General features: G+C 45.7%; 1 protein-coding gene across 1 annotated transcript in view; it reads left to right on the forward strand.

Annotated features, from left to right (window-relative positions):
* Positions 1-14100, forward strand: part of PLXNB1 (plexin B1) — a 159050-nt gene that overhangs the window by 70964 nt on the left and 73986 nt on the right. Inside the window, exon 4 of the mRNA XM_060239326.1 lies at positions 4612-5746. Within this exon, the coding sequence (XP_060095309.1) occupies positions 4613-5746 (1134 nt within the window). The 5' untranslated portion in view covers position 4612. The remainder of the gene's footprint in view (positions 1-4611; positions 5747-14100) is intronic.

Below are 14100 nucleotides of genomic sequence, written 5' to 3' on the forward strand. Positions count from 1 at the left end.
TGCCAGCCTCCAGGTGAGGTCTGGAGATCTCCTAGAATTCCAGCTGATCTCCAGGCAATATATACTGCTCATTTATTTATTGAAAACATATGTTCTATTTCCTCTGGAGAAAACAGCTGCTTTAGAATATGGACTGTGTTGCATTATACCCTACCAAGGTCCCTTCGTCCCCTAAAACTCCCTCTCCCAGGCTCCACTCTCAAATCTCCAGGTATTTCAGAACCCAGAATTGGCAACCTTAATTAAGATGAACTTCATATTACCTTGTTCTCACAGTGTCCCTGAGTTCACCAAGGCATTCAAACACGCATGCCTTGCAAGTTCTGTGCTGGGACCTCTGTCCAGGGCTCCAGTTCAGATTGGGACCTTGGCCAGCCCCATGTCGTTTTCCCAGATCTGAAATGACCCCAAGGATCTGCTGTTTTGCCCTGTTGGGGAAATTTACATTTTTGTAGAAAAAAGCCCAGCAGGAACTCATTTGCATATTAGGCCATACCCCCTGACCAGTGTTCCCTCTAAGCTGCATTAGCGTGAGTTAGCTCACACATTTTTAGCCTCCAACTCACACATTTTTGTCTCAGCTCAGGAAGGATAACCCCAGAGCACACTAATTTACGCAGTAGCTCACAACTTTAATACTGGTAAACTCACAAAGTAGAATTTTTGCTCGCAAGACTCTGCAGCTTAGAGGGAACATTGTACATCACCATTGTTTTACACAGGGCTTATTTGTAGAAAAAGCCCAGCAGGAACTCATTTGCATATTAATCCACACACCCTGGATGCCAAGCCAGCTAGAACTGCGTTCCTGTGTGTTTCTACTCAAAAAACCCCCTGATGACTGCTATGTGTAAATTTCCCCCACCTGGCAAACAGCTGCTCTCCAGAGAACCTTTCAAGTTAGGAAAGGGGTATAGGAGGGAGGCTGAAACCCCTCTGTTTACTGCGACCGTCCCAATCCAAATCCGACCCATTCATGCCTGGAAATTGAGGTTTCCAGCAAGGAACGCACAAGGCATGCCTGAACAAAGGTAACTGTTGTGGATCTGGGTAGAAAACAGTGATACTGTACAGATAGACCATCTTGTTCTCTGTTTACACTCCCTTAATCCCAGTGTGTGGCAAGAAAATGAATGAAGTCAGAACATTCTTGGGTGCTCTGGAGTGAACGGCGCTTGAACAATTCGTGAGTCACACGTGAGGCGTTACTGCATGTTACCCTGCCTGATTTATAATATTCAGATCAGGTTTTCATAATCGACTTTGGCATAAAGTTGTATTGGGCTTTTCTCCAGTGATAAAGGCAGATTTAATAAATGCTGGCCCATATACGGCAATCGCCTGGAGGTTCCCCACAGGTATTCACTCGTTCAAAATTACACTGAAGGCAAGGTGAGCAAGTTGAAAGCTATGAAATACATGCATATTTAAACAAAATTAGAGTCCAGGGGCACGTTTAAGACCAACAAAGTTTATTCAAGGTATGTGCTTTCGTGCACACGCACACTTCTTCAGATTTTAACTTCCATTTCAGTGTATATCAGGACATGTACCTTGAATGAAACATTGTTGGTCTTAAAGGTGCCACTGGACTCAAACTTTGTTTTAATGCTTCAGACCAGCACAGCTGCCCCGCTGGATCTATGCGTATTTAAACTTATGAATACAGATTTTCATTGTACTGTCTACTCCCAGTCTTTGGCCTCGATTCTGATTAAATAGGCTTATTGGTGTAGGTTTGAAGAGCTTCTCAGTGAAAAAAAAAGTGTAATAATGTGAAGGTCTACATTTCCAGAACTGCACTGCACAAATGTGGTACTTGGTCCTGAACACAGAACTCAGCATCTGGCAAATTTCAACATTTCATTCTATCTTTTAAAAAAGCTCTAGTGGTAATAACTGTCAAGATAACCTTGAGAAGTATAGGCCAGATTTCTCAGACCCGGGACCCACCTCTAGCTCCTACCTGCAGAGTGGACCCCACTTTTAATTGCTCATTTTACCTGTCTTCCTCCTCCACTCCCTTTTGAGGGCTGCCAATCTCCAGATGGGGCTTGGAGATCTTCCACTACTATACTTGATCTCAGTTGAGAGATCAGTTTCCCTGAAGAAAATCACTGCTTTGGAGGGTGGGCTCTATGACATTATACCCTGTGGAGCTCCTTCCTCTCCCTAAACCCTGCCCTTCGCAGGCTCCACCTCTCAAATCTCCAGGTATTTCTCAACTCAGAGCTGGTAACCCTACTCTTTTGGGCAATCTGATGCAAAGGCAGGCAGAGCTTCTGTTCAGGAGAGGGAATCAACAGAAGTATAGTGTGCAGATCACATGAAGTGATGGTATCGCTTTCCTCTGCTCTGGTAAGACCTCACCTGGAGTACTGTATTCAGTTTTGGGCACCATATTTTAAGAAGGATATAGACAAGCTGGATTGGGTACAGAGGAGGGCAACGAAGATGGTGAGGAGTCTGGAGACCAAGTCCTAGGAAGAAAGGTTGAAGGAGCTGGGCATGTTTAGCCTGGAGAGGAGACAGCTGAGAGGTGATATGATCACCATCTTCAAGTACTTGAAGGGCTGTCATATAGAGGATGGTGTGGAATTGTTTTCTGTGGCCGCAGAAGGTAGGACCAGAACCAAAGGGTTGAAATTAAATCAAAAGAATTTCTGGCTCAAACATTAGGAAGAACTTCCTGACGGTTAGAGTGATTTCTCAGTGGAACAGGCTTCTTCGGGAGGTGGTGGGCTCGCCTTCCTTGGAGGTTTTTAAACAGATGCTAGATGGCTATCTAACAGCAATGAAGATCCTGTGAATTTAGGGGGAGGTGTTTGTGAGTTTCCTGCATTGTGCAGGGGGTTGGACTAGAAGACCCTGGAGGTCCCTTCCAACTCTATGATTCTATGAATCTTGGCAGGTACAACTCTCATGTGGGGGTGAAAAAGCTGTGGCTATCAAAAGTGTAGGCGTTTGCTGCTCTTTTGCATTTGGTTATTTTCCTCTGTCTCTCTGCCTCTCTCAGCCCCTTTTCCTGACTTTCACTTTTTTGAAACATTCTGATTGGGTTTGTGAAGAGGAGTCCATAAAGACTAGGATTGGATGCCAACACTGCAAACATAATCTGCCATTACAGGAATGTGCTTACCTCGTGATCTCTTCTTGATGGCGTTTTATTTCTCTAGATATTAACTTGAGACTCTGGCAGCAATCCTAATGCATATTTACCTGGGAGTAAGCCCAGTTGAATAAAGTGGGACCTATCTGAGTTAACAGGCATATAAGTGCACAAGTTATAGTGCAGTCCTGTATAGGATTACACACTGGACTTGGAATGGCAATTCTATTTAGGATTGTCTTATTATCTGCCCAGCTTTCCTCTTTCTTTAGACCTCCTTACCCTCCCTCCCCCAATATTTAAAAATATTTTTCTGCCTGTGATCCTCTCATAGAACCGTCCTGTGCAAAATTACTCCAGTCTAAACCCATTGATTTCAGTGGTCCTAAATCCACACTGATTGAACAAAACAGAATGGTAGTGGTTTTTCTGGTACAGTTCTCCAGTATATGCTGTCCCTTGTCTCTGGTTGAAAACCAGTGGTATGGGCTATTTAGACTGAAACTGAAGAAGCTGAAAAGAGGATGAGGAGGATTTCTGATATTGTAGTGGCTCCTTTCCCTTCCACCTTGTCAATCAATGTAAATGTAAATCTGTACAAATATATCCTTGTTCTGACTTTATTTAACTTGATGCAAAATGAGGGTTTTATTTATCATGAAGGAGTTCCCACATCTCACACATGAACACACACAAAGCTGCCTTATGCTGAATCAGACCCCTGGTCCATAATAGTCTTCTCAGGCTTGCAGCAGCTCTCCAGGATATCAGGCAGAGAGAAGTATTTCATATCACCTACTGTCTGGTCCTTTTTAACTGGAGATGCTGAGGATTGAACTGGGAACCTTCTGCATGCCAAGCAGATGCACTACCACTGAACCTTGAAGATTAAATGAAATAAGTCCCTCAGCTTTAATTTCAACAAAACTGTGTTAATTGTTTTCAAATTTGCTTATCCCTAACAAATATTCATCAGAGTCAGGGATAGATAATTCCGAAGGGGAAGGTAGCCATGTTAGTCTGCTGCAGCAAAATTAACAGGAACCTTAAAGAATGTCAGGATTTTACTTCAGCCTCAGTATGGTGAACTACAGCCTGCTTCATCTCATACATATAGTGGCACTGAACATGTATATTTGAAGAGGGCTTTAGTCCATAAGCAGTGATGGAATAAGATCTTTAAGGTACCATAAGACTCCTGTTTATTAATGCTGGATGGGCAGTATAATGCTCTGATCTGGATATCCCAGGCTAGCCCAAACTTGTCAGATCTTAGAAGCTAGGCAGCATTGGTCCTGGTTAGTATTCGGATGGGAGAATGCTGAGGAAATCCAGGCTCAATATTCAGAGGCAGGCAATGGCAAACCACCTCTGAACGTCTCTTGCCTTGAAAACCCTTCAGCTGTGACTTGATGGCAGGGGGGGGAAAGCACTATAATGTTTTTGATAGTCTCCAGGCTTTGAAATCAGCAAAAAAGGTAACCACTCTTTTTCTTTTGTAGAATGATTATGATGCCTCTGGGGTCCCTCCTTTCTGCTCTGTGTTTCCTGGGGGCTGTCATTCCAGAAGGGCTGCAGTATGCCACCTTTTCATACAACGGAACCAAGTTTCTTCATCTGATTATGGATTCTGACTCTGGGACTCTTTATCTGGGGGCTACCAACTTCCTTTTCCAGATGACAGCGGACCTGGTAATGGAGGAGGCTGTTCCCACAGGGCCTTCCTTAGACAGCAAGGATTGCCTTCCTCCTGTCTCCAAGCAGGACTGTCCCCAGGCCCAGGAGACGGACAATTACAACAAGCTGCTGTTGATCAACTCGCTGGAGAAGGAGCTCATAGTGTGTGGCAGTGTGTGGCAAGGGATTTGTGAGAAGAGGAACCTTGGCTTCATTAACCATGTTCTCTTCCAGCCCTGGACACCAGGAGACACTCAGTACGTAGCAGCAAATGATCCCAATATTTCCACCGTGGGCCTTGTCGGGTACTCCAAAGACAACGTGCCACTGATGTTTGTGGGCCGAGGTTACACCAGCCGAGGAGTAGGTGGCAGCATTCCTCCCGTGACGACCCGGAATCTCAGGGCCCACCCTGGCGAGGCCCCTGGATCAGACTCTCACTCCATCTTCTCCTATGAGGAAACAGCAAAGCTAGCTGTGGGACGGCTCTCGGAATACAATCACCATTTCATCCAAACTTTTACTCACGGCTCTAGCGTTTACTTCTTGTTTTACCGGCGGGATCTCAAGTCACTGTCTCGTGAATACAGGACCTACATTTCTAGGATCTGCCTGGATGACTCTCACTATTACTCCTACGTTGAGTTACCTTTGGTTTGCCGGAGCAAAGAGAAGACTTACAGCCTCCTTCAGGCTGCCTATGTTGCACAGCCGGGCGGGGAAGGAGACCTGGGCGTGGCCCAAGGAGATGTCCTCTTCACTGCCTTTTCTGCCTTGCACGCTTCCTCAGGGAAGTTGAGTGAAGAATCTGCACTCTGTATTTATACAATGGACCAGGTGAACCGCCTCGCCACTCAAACCAGGGACCTCTGTTACACCAAGGATGGCAAATCGGAAGAGGGCATAGAGGTGACTTACATAGAATACGACGTCAACTCTGATTGTGCCAAATTGTCCGCGGTAAGTGCTTATTCACAGCATATGTACGTAAATATCTTAGTAAAGCTAAATCTGGCCTAGAAGCACCACCTTCGAGCTTGGCAGGTTCTGAGGCTAGATGCAGCTGCCCATAATCTATCCTTGGTAGAAGATGTTGGTTAATGTTAGGGTTGTTGCCTTGGTGATACCACAGAATGGATTCAAATGTGATTTATTTTAATGAATGGTGTATATATGGAATTTATAGCACTGCTTACCAGTGGGAGCCAGTGTTAGAGCAGTTGGTGTAGGTGACCATTTTGGACAAAGGGTTGAAGAAGAACCACAAGGGAGGGGAGTGACAAGGGCTGGACTTGGCCAGACAGACTGGGAACAAGTTGGGTCTCAGTACCTCTGCCAGTGTCTCAGGGGCTCACTTAAGTCCCTTGGACAGAGAACCAGCCTTGTATGCCAAAAGGGAAAAAAAAGATCTGGCATGCAGCTGTTCAACATACATGGCAGTGGTTACCTACCCCGTAGCTGGACTGGGCCTCAGGAGACCCAGGCTCAGATTCCCATGATGCTCTCTGAGGGACTTAGGGCCAATCAGTCTCTCAGCTTAACCAGCCTCATGGGGTTATTGTAAAGACAAAATGGAGAAGAGACCCATGTTTTCTGCCATGAGTTTCTTGGAGGAAAGGCTGGATGACAGTGCGATAGATGGGTAAGTGCGTATAAAGACATACATATGCGGAGAAAGACATACATATCTAACTATTCCAGTGTCTTTTTGTCAAACAGAAAGGAATAAGGGATAATATCATCACTTGTGATGTTCACTAGTGAAAGCGTCTTTAACTGCCTCCTTTAAATTGTGGCCTTCCATCAAAAGCCTTTTTCGCACCTAAAAAAAACAACAACAGTGTTGCAACTGAGATTTTAGGAACAGGTACAGGGCACCATCACAAACTGTTACTATTGTCAACATGGCCAGCCTCAAGATGAATGGCCAGGAGCCAATCACAAAATGTTGGGTGGTCCCACACCAAGTGTTATCCTATGATGGAGGACCCTGTTTCCAAAATGGTTGCTCCTTGCAGAGATACAGCCGCTGTTGTGCTGTTCTGAAGCACTTCATGTTCCAGCGAGATAGAGGAGAGTCAGAATTGTCTCTCTACATTGTGGGGAGGAGTGACTTCAGAAGAGGAGGAAGCAGGCATCAGGAAATGCATGCTGGGCTTCACTGTCCTTGGCTGGAATGACAAATTGCTAGATAATTTGTACACTCCTGTTGCTAGCAGTGGGTGCTGAATCTTGGACCTTTGGAGCCAGAAGAGCAGACTCCTAAATTTTGCAGACAACTTCCATGCCAAAATATGCAACATGATGAAGATGGTCGGGGGGTGGGGGGGACTAAAGCAGGCAGGGAGGGCGAATGCCATTGTAAATGGAATTTTATATCAAAATAAATAACAGTGCTGAGAATAGAGAGAAAAAGGCTTCTGGGGGAGAGCGAGAACCACGAATATTAAGAGTTTCCTGTCTCAGAGTTCTGAAGTTCCAGCTGCATAGTTTTGATGTAAATGCTCCGTGTAGGACACAGACCTTTTAATGACTCTTTTAGCCAGTGGCATGTGAACTTCACCCTTGCCATTCACTGCATGGAAGCGCTTGTCATTAAAAATTTGTATCTAGCAGGGCATGTTTTGCTGTGCCAGCTCTTCCGTTGCACCATTCTGCCTGCAAATGGAAGAGCCCGTCAGTGAAGTTTCTTCAATATGTGTGTATATCCAGAGGGGCTTTTGAGCTTAGCCAGTTTCAAGTGGCAGCAGCAGCAGCAGCCCCGTTCTCATTGCATTTTTCAGGCAGAATGCTAATTCTGTGCTCTTCCTTGACTTGCAAGTCAGCCCTCTGCGCAGGGAAAGCATTTCCCCAGTGAGTTCCCAAGCTAGCATTCAAATCTATTTTCAACATATAGGGGACAGCCAGAAACACCAGACTCTAGTCAAAAGTTCAGCTCGGTCATTTCCGCTGGAAAATCTTTGGCTCAGCTCCCTGCTGGTGGTTGGTAATGTTCTGCAAACATTGTCTTTTATTTTTTAAAATCCTGATTAGGATTTTGGTGACAGGATCTTGAGCTAAATGGACTCCTGGTCTCTCACAAGTGTGAAGAAACCTGAAGCCCTATGAAGTCTATGAGACACAATGAGCAAATGGTATGCCATGGGCGTTAAACAATTTGTAACATAAATGTTCCCTATCAGGTATGAAAAAAGAGGGGTAGACTAGAAGAACAGAAGGGTTACCAGGGCCAGTTCCAAGGTTTTTTGGGGGGTGGAGCTGGGGGCCTCTCTCCTGCTATCACTTGGATAGCAGGAGCGCCACTTGGTCTTTCCTTCCAGCCCACCCACATCTCCACCTACTGGTGTTCTCTTCTGCCCCCTGCCCATTTGTGAACCCTCCTACTGACCATATGTCATTTCCCCAGTGGTGTTGAGTAGGGTTGCCAACTCTGGGTTGAGAAATTCCTGGATATATTGGGGGAAATGGGGAGGGCAGAGTTTGTGGAGAGGCCATGCTCCAAAGCAGCCGCTTTCTCCAGGGGAATGGATCTCTGTAGGCTGAAGATGAGCTGTAATTCTGGGGGATCCTCAGGTTGCACCTGGAGGTTGGCAGCCCTAGGTTGGATTTATCCCCCATCCTTCACTCAGAGCGGCTTACAACCTCCTTCCCTTTCTCTCCCCACAACAGACACCCTGTGAGGTAGGTGGGGCTGAGAGAGCTCTGAGAGAGTTATGACTGACCCAAGGTCACCCAGCTGGCTGCATGTGGAGGAGGAGTAGGGAATCAAACCTAGATTTCCAGATTAGAGTCCGCTGCTCTTAACCACTACACCAAACTGGCTCTGATTCTGAGTGTTCAGATAAGAACTGAGACTGCAATCACATGAAATAATGCCATTTCAATCCACTTTCAGTGCACTGTTCAACTGGATTTTACTGTGTGAACTGGTAGATGGAAAGTGCATTGAAAGTGGATTGAAAATGCATTATTTAGTGAGTGTGATCACAGCCTGAGTGTACAGCCAGGAAGTGCCGAGTGTGCAGATAGGAACACCATAACTCTGCCCCCAGGAATGCCTCCATTCCTTCCCTGGCAGCATATGGTTGACAGATTCTGTGGCAGTGTGCCCTGGCAGCTGCCCCACCTCAGAGCATGCTGACTTTAGCCCTGAGAGTTACCAGCCTCAAGGTGCAGCCTGAAATTCTCATGGAATTACTACAGGAATCAGTTCTTCTGGAGCAGGGGTTGCCAAACTTGCTCAATATAAGAGCACATAGAATAAACACCAGATGTTTGAGAGCGGAAGGAAGGAAGATGGGGAAGGGAAGTGGAGATGGAGGTGGAAAGAAAGCAATTTTAACTTTACATGCTTTATCTGGCTTGGCTTAGATAAGTGATTTAAAGAGAGAAACGCCTTCTCCAAGCCGGCCAACAGGGTGGTGGGGGCTTTGAGAGCCACACAATATGTGTGAAAGAACCGCATATGGCTCCTGAGCCACAGTTTGGCCACCCCTGCCCTGGAGGAAGAGGCAGCTTTGGAGGATGGGCTCTATGTTATCGCATCCTCACTGAGCTCCCTCCCCTCCCAAGACGCTTGTGCTTCTCCCCAGATGCTGTCCCCAAATCTCTTGGAGCTTCCCAAGCTGGAGTTGACAGCCTTTAGGAACAGCTATGTGAACGCTATGGTTAAAGGAGCAGAGAGGGGTGGGAAAGGGCGACTGAATAAGTACCATGGAACCAAGTCAGGAAAGGAGAGGAAGACAAAATCAGCCTCTAAGCCAAGGGAAGCAGTTGCTTCAGTCAGGGAACTCTGAAAGTGTGGCCTCTTTCCAACTTCTGTCTCTTTGTGTGTGTTCATTTTTTTTTAAGTAAATGGGCAGCAGTCCAAAGTGGGGCTGGGGTGGTCCTTTTGTCTTCACTTCAAGTGTGGAAATGGCAGGGGAAAACCTTCAGAGGAGCATAGACTTCAGAAGTCATGTGGAAGAGGGTACTATTCCCTTAGGGCCCTGTGTTGGCTGAGCCTCCCTAACAATAAAGTCAGAGGAGCTGGTTGAGGTTGCCAGTCTCCAGGTAGTGGCTGGAGATCTCACAGAATTACAGGTGGCCTCCAGGTTACAAAGAGGAAAAAGGTTGTTTTGGAGAGTGAGCTGCCTGGCATTGCACCCCGCTGAGGTCCCATCCCTTCCCAAACCTTGCCCTCCCCAAGTTCCACCCCCATATAACCAAGATTTTCCTTAGCCAGAGTTGGCAACCCTATTTGTGGCCCACTTAAAATTCAAGCCATGTGAAGCTCATCTGTTGCTACCCACAACCCTGAGAGCCAGCGGTGTAGTGGTTAAGAGCAGCTGACTCTAAACAGAAGAACCTGGTTTGATTCCCCTTTAACTGCTCCACATGCAGCCAGCTGGGTAACCTTGGCTCAGTCAGTTCTCTCAGAGCTTTCTCAGCCCCAGCCCCCTCACAAGGTGCCTGTTATGGGGAGAGGAAAAGAAGGCAATTGTAAGCCATTACAGCCCTAGAGCTAATGTGGTGTAGTGGTTAAGAGCAGCTGACTCTAAACTGGAGAACTGGGTTTGATTCCCCCTCTCCTCCACATGAAGCCTGCTGAGTGACCTTGGGTCAGTCACAGTTCTCAGAGCAATCACAACCCCAGTGTAAGCTGCTTTGAGACTCCTTAAGGTAGAGAAAAGCTAGGTATAAAAACATGCTCTTCTTCTCACACAATGTTTCTAAAAAGAGAGAGGAGCTCCTCTAGGCCTAAGTGGAGAACAACCAGGCCTCATTTTGGGCAGAAGTTTACAGGAGCAAAGCTCTGGAACCTCTACATTTTATTGTCTCTCCCCCCCCCCCCAAATTGCTTCCAGGCTCCATTGTTCTAACCCCCTGTGAGAATTTTGCTGAACTCAAAGACTGGTAAACTTTCTAATATTTCCCCCCATAAAAAATGGGAAAATAACCAAAACATAAAAAGCGGACAGATGGAAATCTTCATCATGCCTCTGTGGCCGCATAGGAGAAAGTAATGTTAAAGGTATGATGGGAGCAGTGTTCCCTCTAAGCTGAGTTAGCGTGAGCTAGCTCACAGATTTTTAGCCTCCAGCTCACACATTTTGCCTTAGTTCGGAAGGATGACCCCAGAGCACAATAATTTATGCAGTAGCTCACAGCTTTTAACACCAGAAGCTCACAAAGTAGAATTTTTGCTCACAAGACTCTGCAGCTTAGAGGGAACACTGGATGGGTAGAAGTAAGGTTTTATTATGGCAATTATAATTCAAAAAGCATTTTAAGGGAGATTCTGAGCTGATATAATTTAGTACAGCTTCCGGTGATGTTGGGGTGTGTGGCATATGCAAATGATTGTGCTAATGAGCTCTGGCACCTCTTTTTCTAAAAAATGATCCCTGAGAACAACCAAATCTTCTCCCTAAAGGAGTGCCTGCACAGCTGCGATAAGCATAGCTACCAGTTTTAGGATTGGCAGCTCACAAGTCATGAATGACACCTATGGGAAGTTTTTTAAATTAAGAGTTCTAAATTAACTTTTCTGGGTTTTTGTGTGTGTGCCTGTGTTCTTGCATCACTGCTTGGGAACTGAACAGCAAAGAGAACATGTTGCCTAGAGAACCACGCAATGTTCCCTTCCCTTCTAAATATGTTTTTCCACACCGTTAAACTCCACCCTTTGTTCTGTATTTACCGATGTGGACAAGAAAGCAGCTCCAGCAGTATTCTCAGTGAGACTGATGATTGTAAAGGGTTAAGGTGATGAACTGAGTAGCCACCAGCCTCAGCTAACTACTCAGTTGAGTGCTGACTGCACAGAGCAAAAGTGGGCATCCGAGCTATAAATACATTTGCTTTACTGAAACTGGAATAGCAACTTTGAGAATTATGGGCAGGGAGGATTCGTTTGATGAGCTTGCTGTTTTCAATTGCCATGGCTTCAGCAGTTGTGTTTAAGGTAGAGCGCTGAAAGTATTTTTGTTGTCTCCAAATGGACAGCTTTTTATTCGGAACACTGGCAGGGAGTTTCTAGATTGTCTCAACAAATCAAGACAGCATACAAGACAGGCAAAAGAAAGTAGTACTTTGCACAGTGGAGAAGTGACTTGCAGAACTCACTGCAACAGCATGTGGTGATGGCTGCTGGCTTAGGGGGATATAGAGGAGGACTGGACATTTTTAAGTAGGACAGGACTGTCATGTGCTATTAACCATGACATTCAAATGAGGCCTCCGGGTTCAAAGGAAGAATGCTTCTGATAGTTTCTGGGGAGCGGTCAGCAGGTACGGGCAGTGGTTTGCTCATGGGCTTCCCTGTGGTATATGACCAGCTTCTGTTAGAAACAGGAGACTGGAGTAGATGAACTATTGGTTCGATCCAGTATAGCTTCACCTATGCTCTTACAAATCTCACTGTCCTTTGGCATTATTCAGTCATATTGACTTCTCTGGTACAGTACTGAATTCTGGAATTCTCTGCTAGGTAGGTAGGCAACTGTACCTGCTGCCAACCGTTGCAGTGGGTACCTGCCATTCACCTGGGTAAACTCTGAAACAGTACCCCACTGCCCCCTTTCAATAGCACAACGTGTTCACGATTGCAGGTTCAGTTTCCTTGAGCTACAGCAGTGCACTCTCATTAAAATGCACAACTTCTTGTTTTGCAATGTTTTGTTCTTTGTTACCCTGGTGCATCATGTTTCATAAACATAGCATGTTGTGTCCTATCTGCGGTAATATTGTGGTTTCCTTGAATGATGAGCCATTCTTTGCTTTTGTGGGGCAGGCTTATTGTTCTTAGATGGTGCCAAAACTGTGCATAACCAGGGATTGTTCTCCTTAGACATACTGCTAACTTTGCTGGGATATAAAAGAATCCAAAAAGTTGAAGGGAATGAACCTTGAACACATTACACATGCACATATGTACCCAGGTGACTGTGAAATAAGAGAACAAAGCTTGCAATGCAGTCTCTGTGTGTGCCAAAGACAGGAGAATAAGCAGATGTGTTCAAATGAAATTATTACAGAGAGATGGATACAAATAGATTATGGGTAGCTGTGTCCATAGACCTGGACTAGCCTGACTTCCTGTGTCCATAGACCTGGCTAGCCTGACTTCATCAGATCTTGGAAGCTAAGCAGGGTCGGCCTTGGCAGAGCTTTTTTTGTAGCAGGAACTCCTTTGTATATTAGGCCACACATTCCTAAACCAATCCTGGAGCTTACAGTAGGCCCTTTAAGCTCTTGGAGGACTGGCTACATCAGGAGTGTGTGGTCTAATATGCAAACTTGTTCCTGCTACAAAAAAAGCCCTGCTATCAAGAATTTGGATGGAAGACCTCCAAGGAATATCAAGTTTGCAGCATGGAGGCAGGCAATGGCAAACCACCTCTAAATGCCTCTTGCCTTGAAAACCCCACAGGGTGGCCATTAGTCAGCTGTGACTTGAAGGCAAAAACAAGAAATGTACACAAAGAATTCAAGGATCAACAGTCTACAGTGGTGAGGAAGTGTTGGGTTTTCTAGAATAATTAATCAGGCTTGATGTTCAGTACAAAAAGGTTGGGCAGGAGGACAAAAAGATGTTTCAGGGCATGCTGGAAGAGCCATTAGTCTGCAGCTTACAGGTCTTAGAGTGGAACATCAGAATGGTGTAGGGCTAGCTCTGCCACTAGGCAAACTAGGCGATTGCCTAGGGCACTGGCCTTCTGGGGTTGCTGAATGGGCACCCCGCATGTGACTTGGTGATGTTATCAGTGCGAGGGGGGGTGACTGAAGCTAGCCTTGCCTAGAGTGCCAGACAGCCCCTGGAATGGTGTTGCAGATCTAACTGGATTTGTAGGTGCTGCATGCAAAATAGGTATCAAGATGTACCTAAAGCTACAGGGACAGAGAAGCAAAATGAAAAATGTGTATAGGACTAAGGGATCATCTTGGCAAATGTGAGGTTTGAATTTGGGGGCTTGGAGCCTTAGTATTGGTCAAGATAGTATCCAGCATAAGGTGCAGGCTGTACTTCTTAGACAAAATCTTTTTGTTGGTAACCCCCTGACTTCATCATGATATATCTTGACTTGGGTGGGTTTGTACTATTTTCCAGTTCCGTAATCCTAGTCCTACTGCATTGTTGGTCAGGGGTCTTTGCTGTCTAACTGAATTGTCTTTCATATTTTGAGTCTCCATGAGAAAGGTAGGCTATAAATGAAGTTAATATGTAATTTCAAGTTGGGGACCACAAAGACTTGTGGGGAGCATCTCATTTTTCCTGCCCTCGGAACTTCCTCTTTCCCCTACCTGAACGCTCCCATAGCCTCTCACTTTTT

Source organism: Heteronotia binoei, chromosome 5, assembly GCF_032191835.1.
Source record: "Heteronotia binoei isolate CCM8104 ecotype False Entrance Well chromosome 5, APGP_CSIRO_Hbin_v1, whole genome shotgun sequence".
NCBI classification, from domain to species: Eukaryota; Metazoa; Chordata; class Lepidosauria; order Squamata; family Gekkonidae; genus Heteronotia; species Heteronotia binoei.